At 45.8% G+C, this 19,810-nt stretch overlaps 1 protein-coding gene across 3 annotated transcripts in view; it reads left to right on the top strand.

Moving 5' to 3' along the window:
- TMEM196 (transmembrane protein 196) overlaps nt 1–18,575 on the top strand; it is a 105,280-nt gene extending 86,705 nt beyond the window's left edge. For all 3 annotated transcript variants that reach the window (XM_075316725.1, XM_075316724.1, XM_075316726.1), the window contains exon 4: nt 17,501–18,575. In XM_075316725.1, coding sequence (XP_075172840.1) covers nt 17,501–17,560 — 60 coding nt within the window. In that variant the 3' untranslated portion in view covers nt 17,561–18,575. The remainder of the gene's footprint in view (nt 1–17,500) is intronic.
- The last annotated feature ends 1,235 nt before the right edge of the window (nt 18,576–19,810 follow it).

The raw sequence follows: 19,810 nt of genomic DNA, 5'->3' as shown, positions 1-19,810 counted from the left end.
TGAAACTCCAACAATCCATCAATTAAGACTAGAGGTGGAGGAGCGGAAAGAGGAGCTTCCGAACGCACAAATTTCTTTAACAGAGATTGATAATAGCCGTATTTTTTAATGGGTCGATGAACAGAGGTCCTAACTTAAATGACAGTACTTTAAGCTTAATATGGTGTGGTTATCCATGAAAAACATCACCCAGACATAGGTCTGAACCAGGCACACATCTACAGTCAGCCACACGCTTATACTTAGAGCCCATGTTATGAAAGTGCTACTGAACATTTCCCCATGTAGACGATAGTGCTGAGCCCAATTGGTCTTCCTCAGGTACCCCAGACGAATGCCCTTCCAGAAATGTATACAACTGAAGATGGTGACCATAGACAAATAACAAGGGGTATATACTAGAGGACTCATGGTGGCTATTATTGATAGCAAACTGCCAGGGGAAGGAACGCAGACCACTCCTCCTGATTATCAGAGACAAAACAAAGCAAATACTGCTCCAAATTCTGATTCATGAGCTCCGTCTGTCCATTGGACTGTGGATGGAATACTGATGAATGCGACAGTTTAATCCCTAAGTGAGAGCAGGAAGCCCTCCAAAAATTGGAAATAAATTGAGTCTATCACACATAATATTAGACGGGGCTCCATGGAGTCTGACAATCTCAGATATAAATACCTGAGCTAAACTTTTAGCATTCGGTAATGATGGTAAGGTGATAAAATGTGTCAACTTGGAAAACCTACCCACCACAACAAAAATGATCATATTAGTATTTTTAGTCTGGAGGGGGGCAATAACCATGTCTTGTCTGATAATACCAGCCCCCACCTGTTAGCTTTACCCTGGCTAGATATCAAAAATGGGGGGGACCTTACTTTTTTTTTTCCGCCTCTATTTTAATATCCAGTCATGGTAAAGCTCAAAGTTGGGGGTTGCAGCCTTCCTGCAGCTGTTGTTTTACCTGTGCTGGCTACCAACATATGGCAAGAGATACATAATTATTTTAAAATTATTTATTTATTTTTACACTACTATAAAGCAAACCAATCACAGATGCGGACACAGGGTTAGGGGCGTGTATAGCAGTCTGCAACCAATCACAGGCAGTGGGACAGTGGGTGGCTGATTGAAGCAGTGAATATTGATGAACCTTAATTACTGAGCCCGGAAGAGAGTCTGACTGCAACGTGATCCTCCGGGAAACACCGGGAAACATGGTATGTATAACTATCCTGCTCTTAATACCATTTAACTTCCATTTGAAGCCCGCTACTGCTTACTACGGCCATTTTAAAGCCCCAAAAGTCTTGTCCTCATTGACTTGTATGTGTTTATTGTCCGGGGTCAAGTTTGCTTGCCGAACCCGATTTTTGTTTTTTTTTTCCCCATGCTGATTTGTTGAACCCGAATATCCACGGGTTCACTCATCACTGCTTATACTATATTGGGTGCGTCTAATAGATGCTTCAAAAGGAACCTGAAGACTCACCTCATCCAACAAGCCTACAACCTACAATATCCCTCAGACCAGTACACCACTGCGCAACCAGCTCTGTCCTCACCTATTGTATCCCCACTCATTCCCTGTAGACTGTGAGCCCTCGCGGGCAGGGACCTGTCTCCTCTTGTACTAGTCTGTTTTTGTAATGTTCATGATTGTTGTACTTGTTTTTTTGTATATCCCTTTTCCCTTCTAAATCGCCATGGAATAAGTAGTCCTATAATAATAATAATAATAATAATAATAATTTGGCGTGCTCTGTGTAGGGAGTGCTTTCACTTGTTTCTTGGTTACTAACATCAGACATACCTGCACTGTTTGCTGTGATATTAAATATTTTAATGTAATCTATTTTTTTAATTATAGGAAATAAAAGTTATATTTTAATTACCCTACTATTCGCTAAGTAGTATTGATCCAAAAAAGTGAATGTATTTTACCATTCCATAAAGCTAATAATAATACATTTTGGATTATTCTGACCATATTGATTTAGGTACTGAAATAAAAGTACTATTTGTCTTAATGTAGAAATACTAATCTAGATGTCAACACCACAAAGTCAGCATTCCCATTGCCAATAGCAATGATTTATGCCTAGCATTGTGCCGCATACCAATTAATACCAACAGAAAAGAAATGGAAATTATATGACTAATATTTTGCTTTGTTGTACAGTTGAAAGTTGTCTATCAGAAATGCCCTGATTTTTTTTGTGTACTGGAAATAAATTATATGCTACAAATAGTAATGTAAAAGGTACCTGGGGATGGGGACAAAAGAATCGAGCTCAGGGAGACCATTTCATGTTTTTAGCTCCCTAGCAAAATATTTCAAAGAGCAATACAAGCTCAGGCTTACATTTGATGAAATTAGGTAGTAGCATATATTCATCATACCTTTTAGATATTAAAGTATGTAAAAACTAATCAGAGTGAGAGTTTATTCTATACGAAGGATAGCTTTATAATTGCTACTTTAACAATAAGAAATGAAACTATCAATAGGCATCAAGCCTTGCAATCACAATCAACTCCATGAGGTGAGAGCTTAAGCCGTTATGGGCACTAATTTTAAGTTTCAGTTAAAGAGAATCTGTTAGCAGATTTCACAATACAAACTGCATACATTATTATATAGATCTCTTCCACCTGATGAGGCCAGTGTACTTATTTTGAAAATCCATGTTATAATGGCTTTATAAAACGTTTTGCCATTTTAAACTGAACTTATGTGCAATTAGCTTGATTGACAGCTCCTCAGTGTCCTTTCTGTGCTGCTAAGATCTCATATTACTCAGTACAAGCTGCAGCTGTCAGTCAGGATGGGCAGTGGCTCCATGGTCTATGGCCGCTTCCTGTGACTTACATGTAGCAGAGCTGAATCGTCGTGGGACCTCATGTGGATTACGTCGGACCTGCAGGGGTATTTTGGGGGTTGATAAAGGGAAAAATAGGGTGGGTTTTTTGTCTTTTATTCAAAATAAAGGATTTTTTCTGTGTTTGTGTTTATTTACTTTCACTTACAGATTAGTGATGGGGTGTCTCATAGACACCTGCCATTTCTAAGCTAGGACTTATTGACTGCTGCGGGCTGCCATTACCCCCTCATTACCCCGATTTCACTGCACTAGGGCAATCCGGAAGAGCGAGGTAAAGCACCGGGCTTGTCACATCTAATAGATGTGACAATCTTGGGCAGCTGCAGGATGCTATTTTTAGCCTGAGGGCGGTCCAATAAGTACGGACCTCCTTAGTCTCAGAATACCAGTCCCCAGCTGTTGGGCGTTATCTTGGCTGAGTATAAAATTTGGGAGGTATCGCACATCGTTTTTTAAAATTATTTATTTATTTTTTTTAAAAAGTTGCATGTAGATCCTCTTATTTTGATACGCAGCCCAGTTGCCTGGCTGAGTGCTGCAGGCTTTAGCCATGGGCTTTATCTGTGCTTGGTATCATAATAGGGGGGGACCCTACGCCAGATATTATATTTATTTTCATACCACGATACTGACCCACTGACAGCGTCTGTGATTGGTTGCAGGCAGATGCTGTCATGCAGGCAGGGGGTGCGTCTGACTGCAACCAATCACAGATGCTAGGACGGCCGGTGGGCGGGGAAAGCAGTACATATATGATTTGTCTAATGAAAGTGAATGCATGATCTGGGACCAGTGTGCCGCCATGACGGATCCTTTGTTAGTACAGCGCGCTCCTATTCCCCATCCCTTCTAACAACATTTTATTCTGGTCCCCACAGACTTATATGGAGACCGGATTCCGGACCGGAACTAGATTTTTAAAACAAAAAGACCTGCCAGTTCCAGTTACCTGCGAATCCGCTCATCTCTAGCAGTAGGCAGTGGTTGAAAATGCTTGGACTCTTTATCTGGACTTTTTCTTTCCAATATTATGAGTACATAGTCATTCTCACATGGAATATCTGTGTAAGAATGCCAGAATATTAGTGTAAGAACAACATCCTCATTAAGTATAAGAGCTCCATTAATGTATGTACTTTTATTGTGAAATTTGGTGGCAGATCTCCTTCGAACTAGCTGTTGGTCTGAACTTTAATATTTTGCTGATTTGAGTTCTAACCTTTATAGTTCTGTCTTAACACAGAAGGCTAAATGAAACCTCAGACAATGGGCAGAAACAAGCAAATTTTCTATTTATTATCAGTTGTTCAATTAAGAAATGTAAAGCCATTCCTTTCAATTTTTCATACAGCTATTTCAAGCTTACTAGACTTGTTCATTGCAATATACCTTAGGAGTTGCTCTATCGGGGTATGCTTAGGAGGTCCCATGCTTAGGGCAAACTTACCCACATAAAAAATAAAAATAACAAACTGATTTTCCTCTGTTAAATTGCAAATTGTTTTGGACCTTCATGACCTACTGTGTGTGTCTGTGTGTGTGTGTGTGTGTGTGTGTGTGTGTGTGTGTCTGTGTGTGTGTGATGGGCTATCCTTTTGTCTGTTTTTTTTCTCTTTTCCACATTCTAAATGCCATAACTAATATATTTCCTTGTCAATGTTGCCATATGGGTGATTTTTTTTGGTGTACATTTTCATTGCTTCAATTTAGAAACTGTGTTTTTTTAACTTTTTGGGCGGTGGGAGGAGGAGACGGAGTACCTGGTAACAAATATATCTGATGATGAAATGGATTAAGCACCAGATAGCATTGTATATATCCCTCAGTTGTAGTTATAGGGTTAAGAAGACTTAAGCGGACTTTACACGCTACGATATCGCTAGCAATTGCTAGCGATATCGTACGCAAAAGCACCCGCCCCCGTCGTGCATGCGATTTTGTGTGATCGCTGCCGCAGCGAACATTTTCGCTGCAGCAGCGTCACACGCACTTACCTGGTCGGCGACGGCGCAGTGACTGCCGAACAATCCCTCCCTCAAGGGGGAGGGATGTTCGGCATCACAGCGACGTCACCGCGACGTCACTAAGCGGCCGGCCAATCAAAGCGGAGGGGCGGAGATGAGCGGGACGTATCATCCCGCCCACCTGCTTCCTTCCGCATTGCGGCCGGCGGCAAGTAAGGAGACGTTCCTCGCTCCTGCAGTGTCACACACAGCGATGTGTGCTGCCACAGGAGCGACAAACCACATCGAAAAACAACCCTTACCGATTTTTGGTTTTGGGACAAGCTCTCCATTGTGAACGATTATCACCATTTTTGAGGTCGCTTAAGGTCACTGGTAAGTGTCACACGCTGTGATATCGTTAATGGCGCCGGATGTTCATCACTAACAACGTGATCCCGACGATAAAACATTAACGATATCGTAGCGTGTAAAGCCCCCTTTATTAGTTTCATACTATTTCAGTAGGAGGCTGATTGGCTTCATTACAATCAATTGGTACAACAAAGACTCTACAGAATTTTGATCGACTACTAGATTACTGACTACATTATGTCCTCCCTAGTGGCTTAAAATAGATCAAAATTAAATACTGAATCTATTTAGAGCCAAACTGATTAGACAAACCTAGTCTTATCATCTTGTATTGTATTTTATTTTTTGTCATATGGTACATAATATTTACAGATAACAAAAATAGAATTTAATTTTAGGAGCTAAATAGAAATTGCACAATAATCAGCCAAAATAAAAATGACCTAGAAGATAAATAACAGAGGTACATTTTCTGCCTCATTGACTCCCTGGCTTGTTTGGAGACCTCTCCATTCATGAATACTTAGATAATAAGGTATAATGAGGATTACAAATATACGAGAAGCCGGCTAACAATTCTGAGCTGACGTGTAATCAGTTGTTTTAATGTTAGAATAGTTATGAGCAGCATATTCACAGAGTAAAGAAAATACAACAAGCTGTCACTGGATGTTGATCAATATCTTACCACTAGCATATATACCTAATAGCACTTAATGGGAACCTGCTATGTGTCACACAGTCCGATTTCTGGACAGCACAGTCTATAGAAGAAGAAGAGAAGTGTCGCGGGCGGAGGAGGGGGCGCTGCGCTCTCCCACTGTTCGGGTCCGGCCGCTGCTGCTGCTGTGGCTGCCGCTGCTCGGTGGTGGCTCAAGCGGTGGGCCGGATCCCGGGGACTCGAGCGGCGCTCCTCGCCCGTGAGTGAAAGGGGTTGATTGGTGGTGGGGATTTGGTTATTGTCCGTGACGCCACCCACGGTTGTGGTGATTTTGGTGACACCACCGCTGCTCTGTATGGGGATCCCGGGAGCGGTGACAGGGAGCAGCTGAGTTGTTAGTTCTCCCCTCCGTGGGTAGGGGTTGGTTGTCCCGGGGCCCAGTGATGGGGTAAGGATGGGTGATGGCAGGCGGGTTGCGGGGCCTGGTGAGGTGTAGGGTCGCGGGGGCAGCGCTGTGCCGCACGGCACGGTGGTACTCACTCAGCCTGAGACGATGACACAGTCCACGGTAAAACACACGGCTGGAAAGACGGGTCCCACGGACGGCTGCTGATGCTTTTCCCCGGTAGGTTAACGGTGACTGTCCTTTCCCTGCACCTGAGTACTGCTGTTGGTTCCAATGGGTTCCCACCGGTAACCCGCTCCCCGACTTGGATATGGGCCGGGGGAGCCCCGCAGGCGCTGGCCATGAGAAACTGATGCCTTGGCGGTGGCGGTGTCTCTCCCACACGGTTGGACTGTTGCCTTCAATCGGGACTTAGTTGTTTGGAGACCCAGGAGGTCCCTTTTACTAACGGATTCGGCAAATTCACGGCGACTCCAAGCCTTGCTGGGGTCCAAAAAGCCCCTGCCAATGGTGTTGGCTTCTCCTTGTGTACCGGTCCGGTACCGCCGGGCCACCGCCCGTCCACGGTCCTTACGGCAACTCCGATAGGCAACTCCTGCAGACGGTCACCGCCGTCTGCTAACCTTGCTGTCCCGCCCGGGGCACACACCCGGACGCTATCAGTCAGTTGCTCTACTACCACTTCACTTTACTCCTTCCACTTTCACTTCCCTAGCTTAACTGCCGCTTTTCCCGCCTCCAGGACTGTGAACTCCTCGGTGGGCGGGACCAACCGCCTGGCCCACCCCCTGGTGTGAACATCAGCCCCTGGAGGAAGGCAACAAGGATTTTTGGGTCTAGCTTAGATGTACCTAACCGGGGTGTAGGGTGTGGTGGTGTAATTACCTGTGACCCCTGACTTGTCCAGGGCGTCACATTCCCCCTTAGCAAAATGCAGACCGTCCGCGGGCTGCCCGTCCAACACCGGTTTTATTTTTCTTTTAACTGTAGAAAAATAGAAAAACGGTAACACACAATACATTTATAATAACTTCTTCCCACATCGGGAGGTACTCTTACTTAAACGGTTTCAACGGTTACGGCTTCCGCTCTCTCCCACCCAAGCAACCTGGCCCTGATGCTGCCCCTAAGAAACAGGCAGCACCCCTTGACCCCAGTCCTGCACAAGTTGCCCGAGCGGGTTCTGTCCTTTTCAGGGGACCCACGTCCATGGGGAGCCCCTGAAACCCCCAGAGGATTGCCACCGGTTCCTGTGGTGGCTGGGCCCCAGCCTGCTCCACTGCGGGCCCTTCCTCCAATCTGCCTCTCCGGAGGCGGCAACGGTAGAAGCTGTAACAAAACATTATTTACATTCCACTAACGTTTGTGGTTGCCCTGCAAGTTCTCGGGCCTGTTCATAAAGAGTTCTTTATGCAAAACTGTAGACGGTCCCCACGGGGACAACGGTGCCGGCAACGACGGGTTTTAAATCAGCTGTAGGTAATCAGGTAACATTCACGGTTTCATTTCTCTTATCATTCATTCTTTAAAACTTTTACAACTTTTAAACTTTGCAACACAGTGGTGGTCCCAACGGGGACGAGGAGAACGGTGCTCCGCTGCCCTCACTCTGATTCTTCAGTGGCTGCTGGGGGAGAGGGTGCGGCGGACACCCGGGCTTCCTGGCTGCCCCTCAGCTTGGCGTCCAGCGCAAACCACCCCCTCTCCCCACAGTGCCGGGTGTACTGCACCAGGTCGCCCAGCATTAGGTTACGGCCCGGATGCTCCTCCGGCAGGTGGGCATTCACATCCCGTCAGGCTATGAACACTTCGGCCTCCAGGCCCGGCTCATAAATGAATCCATAGCACCGGCGGACATCAAACCGCCTCACCTGCCCTTCGTACAGGGGGCCCCGGACACGGAAAGTCACTTGCCTCAGACTCTCCTTCTCCCGGATCGCACGGGCCACCAACTCCGACTTCTTCCTCTCTCTTTCTTCAATTTCTGGGCCCAATGGTACCGGCTCCCTGTCCCAGTACGGGGCTGCTGTGAGCTCCGGCGCACGGGTCGGGCCCCGCGAGACCTTTTGGACACTGCCCACTGCTGGTGATCTGGGCAGAAGGTCCCACTGTGACTTGGCCCTGGGCGCCGCTTTGCAGCGGCAACCCGGCGCTACCTCGTCCGAGGCGTGGGGGATGGGCACAGGGGCTTTCCGCGGCTGGGCCTTCTTTACGGAGCGCTCCATCGGCTCCGGCTCAGGGGGTTTTTCGGGGGGCGCCTCCGGTTCGGGCTTCGGGGCTTTCCACGGCAGCACCTCTGGTCGGCTCCGGGCTCCGGCTACAGGTCGGTCCGCCGGGGCGGGCATGCGGGGTATCGCTACCGGTTGCTGTGGCAGCGGGCCTAGTGGCGGGGTCACGGCTTCCGGGACGGGTGGCGAGGGAGGCAGCAGGGTGAGAGGGTTTAGACCGGGTCCCGCAGCCGCGATGACCGGCCCTTTAAGGGCATCGGGGCGTGGGTCACTCACCCTCCTTTCCGTAGCTTCCTCCTCGCGTCTCCGCACGGTCGCTATGACCTCCGCCATGTCGGTCTCCCACTCCTCCAAGAGGAGCTGCATCTTGACCTGCAGCCTCTGGTAGAGCTGCGCGGTCCAAATTTCCGCCCACACCGCTGTTCCAGGCGCGGGGGCCACGGTGCTTCGGGACGGCATAAACATCTTGCTGTCGGCCTCTCCCAGGAACAAGATGGACGCAGGGTCCTGGCGTCCCTGCTTTTATAGCCGCGCTCACATGCAGCCAGCCGCCATTTCGTCCCCCCTAGCCTCTTTTTGGCTCCTCCTCTATCGGGGCGGGGTTTTGGCCTTCGCGCCTCCACTACTCGAGGAGACGCTCGAGCGGGAATTTTTCGCGCCAAAGATGGCGGCTTCTGAATTTTTTTGGCCGGACACCTCCGGCGGTAACAAGGCGCACCTCTACCAAACAGCAGAGCGGTAGGATCCTGTCCGTGATGCCAAGTTGTCGCGGGCGGAGGAGGGGGAGCTGCGCTCTCCCACTGTTCGGATCCGGCCGCTGCTGCTGCTGCGGCTGCCGCTGCTCGGTGGTGGCTCAAGCGGTGGGCCGGATCCCGGGGACTCGAGCGGCGCTCCTCGCCCGTGAGTGAAAGGGGTTGATTGGTGGTGGGGATTTGGTTATTGTCCGTGACGCCACCCACGGTTGTGGTGATTTTGGTGACACCACCGCTGCTCTGTATGGGGATCCCGGGAGCGGTGACAGGGAGCAGCTGAGTTGTTAGTTCTCCCCTCCGTGGGTAGGGGTTGGTTGTCCCGGGGCCCAGTGATGGGGTAAGGATGGGTGATGGCAGGCGGGTTGCGGGGCCTGGTGAGGTGCAGGGTCACGGGGGCAGCGCTGTGCCGCACGGCATGGTGGTACTCACTCAGCCTGAGACGATGACACAGTCCACGGTAAAACACACGGCTGGAAAGACGGGTCCCACGGACGGCTGCTGATGCTTTTCCCCGGTAGGTTAACGGTGACTGTCCTTTCCCTGCACCTGAGTACTGCTGTTGGTTCCAATGGGTTCCCACCGGTAACCCGCTCCCCGACTTGGATATGGGCCGGGGGAGCCCCTTTTTGCCCGCAGGCGCTGGCCATGAGAAACTGATGCCTTGGCGGTGGCGGTGTCTCTCCCACACGGTTGGACTGTTGCCTTCAATCGGGACTTAGTTGTTTGGAGACCCAGGAGGTCCCTTTTACTAATGGATTCGGCAAATTCACGGCGACTCCAAGCCTTGCCGGGGTCCGAAAAGCCCCTGCCAATGGTGCTGGCTTCTCCTTGTGTACCGGTCCGGTACCACCGGGCCACCGCCCGTCCACGGTCCTTACGGCAACTCCGATAGGCCACTCCTGCAGACGGTCACCGCCGTCTGCTAACCTTGCTGTCCCGCCCGGGGCACACACCCGGACGCTATCAGTCAGTTGCTCTACTACCACTTCACTTTACTCCTTCCACTTTCACTTCCCTAGCTTAACTGCCGCTTTTCCCGCCTCCAGGACTGTGAACTCCTCGGTGGGCGGGATCAACCGCCTGGCCCACCCCCTGGTGTGAACATCAGCCCCTGGAGGAAGGCAACAAGGATTTTTGGGTCTAGCTTAGATGTACCTAACCGGGGTGTAGGGTGTGGTGGTGTAATTACCTGTGACCCCGATGTCGCACGCGATAGTCCCCGCCCCCGTCGCAGGTGCGATATCGTGTGATAGCTGGCATAGCGAAAATTATCGCTACGCCAGCTTCACATGCACTCACCCGCCCTGCGACGTCGCTCTGGCCGGCGACCCGCCTCCTTCCTGAGGGGGCGGGTCGTGCGGCGTCATAGCGACGTCACACGGCAGGCGGCCAATAGCAGCGGAGGGGCGGAGATGAGCAGGATGTAAACATCCCGCCCACCTCCTTCCTTCCGCATATCCTACGAAAGCCGCAGTGACGCCGGTAGGAGATGTTCCTCGCTCCTGCGACTTCACACACAGCGATGTGTGCTGCCGCAGGAACGAGGAACAATATCGGACCGTTGCGTCAGCGTAATTATGGATTACGCCGACGCTGCACCGATGATACGATTACGATGATTTTGCGCTCGTTAATCGTATCATCTAGGCTTTACACAGTACGATATCGCATGCGATGCCGGATGTGCGTCACTTTCAATTTGACCCCACCGACATCGCACCTGCGATGTCATAGTGTGCAAAGCCTGCCTAAGAGTAACTTGGTTTGAGAGAAAGACAAGCAAAGCTTTTTTAAAAATGTGTAATTTGGTTTAAGAGCAATGATTTGCAATAAGAGCAAATACTCACTGTGCACACTTCCAGTTCTGACCTTTCACCGCGCTCTGACCAACTCTGGAGGTAACTTTGTGTATATTTGTAATGTATACTGTACACAGTATACCATCATACAGTATATACTATACAGCATGTCTATTAATTTGCATTTGTTGATACAGTATTGTGCTTTCTTTCTGCTAACCAGTACAGCGCATTACTTGTACTGTAACTCCTGCACACTAACAGTTCTCTTGTAAGCTAATGTGCAGTTTAATCTGTTTTATGTGTTTTACTGTACTGCACAGTATTTTATATTAGTGTACTGTAATAATTTTATATGAATACAGAACATTATTTGGTTTTACTGTAATAAACTTCTATAAATACAGTAAATATTTTAAGGATGTGGAACGAATTGTCTGCGTTTCAATTATTTCCTATGGGAAAGTTTGCTTTGATATAAGAGTAACTTGGTTTAAGAGCACACTCCAGGAACCAATTATACTCTTAATCCAAGGTTCCACTGTATAGGATTTTTGGAAAAGATTCAGTATAACTTGTACTTTATTCTTTGAAATCCCTGGTGTTTGCATCATGCCTTGATTTTGGGACTCGATCTTTTGACCTTGTACTGTGTAGTCAATTTCCTTTCCTGCTGAAGCCACAGCCTGGTCAGTCCCTGTCCAAATGCTGATGGTCTTTTACCTTTGCTTTTCATCTTTTGGTTTGTGGTTATCAGGTATTCTCACTTGCTCAGTTTGTCTGTCTATCACATCCCGGGTGGGGCTATTTATACTCGCCTTCTCTGACTATATTCCTATATAGATTCTCTGTTGCTAGGGATTTTGAGTGTTATACAGAAATCAGTGGGGTATTTCCTCTATGCTTCCTCATTTTTATAACTTGGGTAATAGGAAGCTACCCTAGTTTGCATTTACTATTTCACTTTTCCACTTGTGCACTTGTTTTAAATTTCCTCACCTTCGGTCCCTGCCAACATCTCCATGCTTTTCCTATCTTGGGTTAAAATGCAAAGCAACCTCCCCTCTGGTTCTTCAGGAGGTATGAGGAACAACTCTATGGCCTTTAAGGCACACAGATCTGAGTTGTGAGTTTCTAGTGTTGTAGCTAGGGATATTCCAACATGTGCAGAAGACATTAGAGGCTGTTTTACTAGGTATACTAGTCTGTACAGGAAGCTGTAGGGTGCAGGTGCGGCTGTATTGAGATAGGCTTTAATTTTCCTTTTACTCATGTTGGAATATTTATGTGCATAACATTATAGCCAGCCAACCCCAGTAGTGTATGCTGAGGTGTCATTATGAATCCTGTGGACATCTTGGATATGCAATTACGAGCTTTGTTTCTGGAAGTGGAAGATATTCAGTAACAGGATACACTTTCTACCACTACAGAGGATTTGTTGCATCAGAACGCAACATCTGAACCAAAGGTAAAATTGCCAAACTGCTTCAACAGAGGTATTTTCTTTGCTTATGGCCTCATCTATGATGACCCTGACAAAGTTGAAGTTTCTGAATTTAAGATCCGTAAGCTGGTTCAGGGAAATCAAAAATGTTGAGAACTACTGCTCACAGTTTAGATGATGGGCATTGGAGACCTTTTAGAAATACCCTGCTTTTTGGGGTCAGTTATGCAAAGGGTTTTTGGATCAGATTAGAGACATGCTGGCTTATAGTCCCTGCTCGCTGTCTCTGGGGGAGGCAATATCACTGGCTATTCATTTGGATAGACGCCTATTAGATAGAGACACATTTAAAGTACAGGGTGGTCCATTTATATGGATACATCTAAATAAAATGGGAATGGTTGGTGATATCAACTTCCTGTTTGTGGCTCATTAGTATATGGGAAGGGGGAAACTTTTCAAGATGGGTGGTGACCATGGTGGCCATTTTGAAGTCGGACATTTTGGATCCAGCTTTATTTTTTCCAATTGGAAGAGGGTCATGTAACACATCAAAAGTATTGAGAATTTCACACGAAAAACAATGGTGTGCTTGGTTTTAACATAACTTTTATCGTTCATTAGTTAATTACAATTTTATGACCACTTATAAAATGTGTTAAAGTGGTGCCCAATGTGTTGGATTGTCAATGCAACCCTCTTCTCCCACTCTTGAGACACTGATTGCAAGACAGCAGAAGAAATACTAGCACAGGCTTCCAGTATCCGTTGTTTCAGATGCTGCACATCTTGTATGTTCACAGCATACACAATTGCCTTCGGATGACCCCAAAGATGAAAGTCTAAGGGGGTCAGATCGGGAGATTTTGGTGGCCATTCAACTGGTCCACGATGACCAATCCACTTTCTAGGACACTGTTCATGTAGGAATGTTCGGACCTGTGATGTGACAATATGGGTGTCAGGTCCGAGCATTCCTACTTGAAAGTGGACTGGTCATTGTAAGCCAGTTGACTGGCCACCAAGGTCTCCCGATCTGACCCCCTTAAGGTACCGTCACACATAACGAGATCGCTAGCGAGATCGCAGCTGAGTCACCGTTTGGTGACGCAGTAGCGATCCCGTTAGCGATCTCGTTATGTGTGACACCTACCAGCGATCAGGCCCCTGCTGTGAGGTCGCCGGTCGTTGCAGAATGGTCCAGGCCATTTTCTTCAAAGGCGATGTCCTGCTGGGCAGGACACATCGCTGTGTTTGACACTGTGTAACAGGATCACAGTGACTGCTGAGATCGTTATATAGGTCGCTACTGCGATCTGTATTGTTCTGCATCGCTGGTAAGATCTCACTGTGTGACATCTCACCTGCGATCTCCCAGCGACTTACCTGCGATCCCTATCAGGTCGCATCGTTTTCGGGATCGCTGGTAAGTCGTTATGTGTGAAGGTACCTTTAGACTTTTATCTTTGGGGTCATCTGAAGGTTATTGTCTATGCTGTGAAGATACAAGATGTGCAGCAACAATCCAACACAATGGGCAGCACTTTGAACACATTTTATAAGTGGTCATAAAATTGTAAATAACTAATGAACGAATAAAGTTATGTTAAAACTAAGCACACCATTGTTCTCAGAGTCCATTTCATTCATAGCTTTTCCTTCATTATCTGATAAAGTAGTGTAAAGCTGGGTTCACACATAGCGACAGCGACAACGACGTCGCTGTTACGTCACCATTTTCTGTGACGCAACAGCGACCTAGTAAGTCGCTGTTATGATCGCTGCTTAGCTGTCAAACACAGCAGATGCAGTAGCGATCATAACGACACGCGTCGCTGTGGAAGCCATGCTGCACTTGGTAACTAAGGTAAATATCGGGTAACCATTATCTGATATTTACCTTGGTTACCAGCGCACACGCTTAGGGCTGGCTCCCTGCTCTCCTAGCCAGGGTACTCATCGGGTTAATTACCTGATGTGTACTCCGGCTCTGGCTACGTGTGCAGGGAGCCAGCGCTAAGCGGTGTGCTCTCACGCTGCCAGTGCCGGCTCACTGCTCGCGTAGCTGGAGTACACATCGGGTAATTAACCCAATGTGTACTCTGGCTAGGAGAGCAGGGAGCCGGTACTGGCAGCGTGAGAGCGGCGGTGCTAGTAACTAATGTAAATATCGGGTAACCAAGGGAAGGGCTTCCCTTGGTTACCCGATGTTTACCTTGGTTACAGCTTACCGCAGGCTGCCAGAAGCCGTCTCCCTGCTCCCTGCTTGCTTCAGTTCGTCGCTCTCTCGCTGTCACACACAGCGATGTGTGCTTCACAGCGGGAGAGCGACGAGCAAAAAATGAAGCAGGACATTCAGCAACGAGCGGCGACCTCATAGCAGGGGCCAGCTCGTTGCTGGATGTCACACACAGCGACAGTGATGGGACATCGCTGCTACGTCACAGAAAATGGTGACGTAGCAGCGACGTCGTTGTCGCCGTCGCTGTGTGTGACACCACTTTTAGGCTTGCCCTGGCTAGTTAAAGTACGTGCTGAAGGTCATTCTTCAATGCTTTTCTATGGGGACCTCGTTCTGGCTCTCATAGAGATGCATTAGGCACCTGTAATGTAGCTTTTGACTTCCAGCCATTCGGAAGTAATGGGCACAAGATGGCGGTGCAGGAGCAGCATCGGTAAAGTATGAAAAAAGATGAGTATATTTTTTATTTCCTATACTATCTTTTAAAAAAGTCTTCTCTTTCTTCCTCATTAATTGTATTTTGGATTGGCTGGTTCACTGATAACTTTAAAATATATTGTTAACCATGGAAGCCTTGAAGGCTTAGCTTCAAACTCAACCAATGGGTGATTGGGAGCGATGAGACAAAAGTCAATAGACTAGGCTCTGATGGGTCTGGAGGAGACAAGGGAAAAAGAGGCTAAAGGATTGAGGAATTGAAAGAACTGTCAAGTTCACAGGAGGAAGCCTGATGATATGGGGTTGATTCAAAGCCAAAGGCATTGGATACTTGACCAGGATACTTGACCAGGATCACTGGCGGTCTCAAAGCTGAGTATTCTACAAGATGAGTTACTTAGAATATGCGACTACTTTGGGTATGAAAAGGACAATATAGTGTTCCAGCAGGACAACGACCAGAAGCATGTCGAGATTGGTAAAGAAATGGTTCAATGACAATGAAGAGGTGCTGGATTGGTCCCCACTGTAACCAGACCTCAACCCAATTAAACACTTGTGGTTACAGTTGAAGAAAAAACAGTTGACCACTATGTACCAATACTGGAATGTGGAGAAGAGACCCTGGATCAGATTTCGGTCAAGACATGCTTGAATCTGATCAAGAGCATGCCCAGAAGTATTTAGACAGTGTTGAAAGCCAAAGATGGAGTTGCCAAATACTAGCAAAATAATACAAATTTAAATTTAGATTTTTAGGAGCAAAACAGTAACAATGCAGTGACATGACAGGAATTTGCATAATTAATTATATGCTAAATATCTGCAAGTCAAATTTATATATGAAATAGCCAAGATACTTGTCAATAAAATGAAGGTAATCTCACACTCAAAGCTGTAGTGGATGGTGAGATATGGAGTCTGAATGTCAAAAGTTCAAAACATTTTTACCGTTTTCCTTGTCAGTGTAATTGTGTCATGACTCGGATTTGATCCGTCAGCCTCCTGAACTGTGGTCCATTTTCCACTCCACTAAGCCACAGTTAGGTTTGCTCGCAGTCCTGGTTCTGAGCACTTTATTTTTGTGTTTATTGCCTTTCTGTCAACAATTGTTTTCAATGCTGTAATTCAGTCTGACCTATCAAACGGCATTTTCCATTTCCTGCTGGTGATATTTCTGTAGTGGACCCTGCTTAAAACTACAGCCTGTCTCTCTAGTGTTTCTCCTGGCAGATTATTACTTTTGATTTACCTTATTTTTACTCAGCACCTTCCCCTGGATTCTTAAGGAGGTAGATCAAAGTGTGCCTGTGCAGGAACTCACTGTTGGCTAGTGTAGATGACGTAGAAGGCATCATCCACACTAACTTCAGAAGGATGACCGAAAGAGGAGGTGTGGGACCTGGAGAACAGAGACGCCCATCTGACCAGGCTACTCCGCACTGACCGTTAGGTAACTATTATAAACATCCGGTGACAGGTTCCCTTTAACATGACAGTTTACTTGTAAAGAAAACTTTTCAGAAGTTTCACCATGGTAAACTGGCAACATCATGGAGTAATGGCTGCAGAGCTGAGTAAAACATCTTTTTTTATTTTTTTAAGTTGTCCATTGCAGAGACTTGAAGTTGTAAAATTTAGTTTATAATTTAAGTCCAAACGGGTTTTACCAGAGATTTTACTCTGGGACATGTACTTCTTTCCCTGCATGAAATTAGCCAACCATAAGCAGGTAGCAATGCACAGGAGAAAAATAGCAAACCTCCTCAGAATAGCTGAGAGACATGTAATGACAGACAGTCTGCTCTTCTCTTTGGTCTCATTGCAGTGTTGTATATTTACTATTTGCCTCTAGTAAAGCAGAGCTAACTGTGATCACATACACTTCTTCAGTTTTCATTTTATGGCAGTCAGTGTGGGGGAGAGGAAGTACAGCAGAGCTCAACATACTGTAAGAGGAAAGCCGCTAGAAATGTTTGTAATGAAAGAAAGCTCAGGACTGCTCAACTGACCATGTGCATGGGGACTTGAAGGAGTGTGGCGTTCATTCTTGATACTGAATAATTTGAGACAATTTGAAGATGTTGTTTGCATTTTTATATCATCTGCATTTCATTAATATTTATAACCATCCTGTGAGTTCCATAAGTGTTTTGTAATTTCAAAGATGAGGACTGTATGTTGACTTTTTAAGGGTGTTTAATTCTTATACAAAAAACTGTATACATATAGCTGATGTTTTCTTTTAAAATGGTGAAAAGTATTTTTTCCTATGTCTTTACTTGCATCAATAACTCATACATGTTTCTGTTTCTTTTAACAGGAAACCATTGAAAACATTAGTAATGGAGGCGCACAGCTCGTTTTTAATGGACGTGTTTAGCTTTATTTGGATGAGATTGTTTATACTAGTACTTTTGTCATTTGGTTGCTACGATTTCCAGGACACCGCCTTCTAATTTTTGAAACTTATTTTTATGAAATTATATTTTCAACATCTGATTTTAATAATATGCTCAGAAAAAAAATAAATTTAACAAGAATGTTACATAGAGGAGTCAGGCTCTTCTAAATATGTATTTAAATATATATGTACGTAGAGAGATTATCTCCAGACATTTCCCGCTGTTTCAACAAGTGCATATACAAAAAGCAATCCATTTAAGCGCTGCAAAGCAAAGTTTCCTGTCACTCTGAATTTAAGAATTTGCATCAAATTAAGTGTAGTTTGACGTATCTCCTCAGATACCCTCTAAGATAATGTTTTCAGGCTATTTCACTAGAACTGGGATAATTACTAATTTAGTCAGTAAAACTGATACATTCATACACATTGGGTCACTAAAATGTGGCTATTTAGCGATACCTAAAGAGAATGTATAACCTATACTTACTTTGCTAATTAAAACCATATAGTGAAACATATTATTTTTTCTAATCTGTTTATATTTTTATATTGTAGCTTTTTTATGTCCTTTACTTGATTATTGGGCCAGGCATCTCACCTACTTAGCCACCAGCATTCAGTAATGAGCTTTACAGCAACCATGTGGACATTAGGGACCTGTAGGCTGGAGAGGATCATCACGTTGTACAGGAGAGTTTGTGCACTGTGCAGAGGTCATTGTGTCGGGAGGAGGGACGTTGTGTCCATCAATTTTACATCCTTTGTTATTTGATCTCAGTTTTCTAAAAAAAAAAAATAGGTGTATATTTCCAGTGTAATCTCCAATTTCTGGCATAAGACATTATAAATCCACCTGTCCATGAAACTATATTCAGTTTACTTAAAAATAAGTGTAAAGGAGAACAAGGCACATTTGCACACAAATATGGCTTGTGCTGGAATATTAAATTTTTTAAAGGGAACCAATCACCAGGATTTTCGTACATAATCTAAAGCCAGTGCTATACTGGCACTATCAGGCTGATTCTCCACATACCTGTAGTGGAAAGCTCTGATGTATAGTTTTTGAGATCCAAAAAAGTAAAGTTTATAAAATTAGAATCTTGTTGAGTGACAGCAGCTGAGGAGCAGATAATATCTGGGGAGGGGGGGTATTCAGAGTTATCCCTTATCTCTATGAGAATTAGCATAAGTATTATACAAGCAAATCACTTTGTCTCTTGCAGGACCTGGGTGAGGTCATACCCATGTGACCTGGTATCCAGCTTTGTTGGCTGAGGCCCCGCCCCTTCTGTTCAAATGGTTATGACCTCACCCAGGTCCTGCAAGAGACAAAGTGAATCGTTTGTATAATGCTTATTCCTTCCCTCTGTTAGAATTAGCATAACTATGATTATTGTATTTGCTCCTTTGCTGCTGTCACTCAACAAGCAACTACTTTTATAAACTTTACTTTTTTGGATTTCAAAACCTAAACATCCGAGCTGACCACTACAGGTATGTATAGAATCAGCCCGATAGTGCCAGTATAGCACTGGCTTTAGCTTATATACGAAAATCTTGGTGATTGGTTTCCATTAAAGGCAGAAAACTGGAGTTTTTCCTTTCATAAATGTCCTCTTCAGTATACGTTTGTGTTTTTATAGAAAATGTAGTTGTCAGATAAATGTTGCATATGTTCACTCAGCATTAAGGCCCCTATACACATTTTATAGCTGTCAGCCATACATAGGAAAGCTAAGCTGAATACTCCTTTGTTCTTCACACTACTCAAAAATATCAACGATTGAATTTTTAGTTTATAATTATTTAATTTTGAAAAGTTAAAGGCGTTGTCCACCACTTTTACATTGATGGCCTACCCTTAGGATAGGTCATCAATGTCTGATCGGCCAGAGTCCGACACCCTACACCCCCACTGATCAGCTGTCCTCAGTCCCAGTGGCGGCAGCAGGCAGCTGGAAATGCTCATTTCTGGAGCTGCTCTGTCTCCTGTTAATGGCCAGGTACTGTACATCTGCCTCCTGTTGATTAAAATGGGAGGCAGATGTGCCTTATCCGACCGCAGCCACTATCAGAAGATGGAGAATCTCCGGAACTGAGCATTTCCTTTTGCCTGCTGCGGTCACTAGAATCGGGAACAGCTGATCGACGGGGGTGCGGGGTGTCGGACCCTGGCCGATCAGACATTGATGACCTATCCTAAGGACAGGCAATCAATATAAT

The sequence above is a fragment of the Anomaloglossus baeobatrachus genome, chromosome 6 (genome assembly GCF_048569485.1).
Source record: "Anomaloglossus baeobatrachus isolate aAnoBae1 chromosome 6, aAnoBae1.hap1, whole genome shotgun sequence".
Lineage (NCBI taxonomy): Eukaryota > Metazoa > Chordata > Amphibia > Anura > Aromobatidae > Anomaloglossus > Anomaloglossus baeobatrachus.
This window is presented reverse-complemented; position numbering and strand designations above follow the sequence as displayed.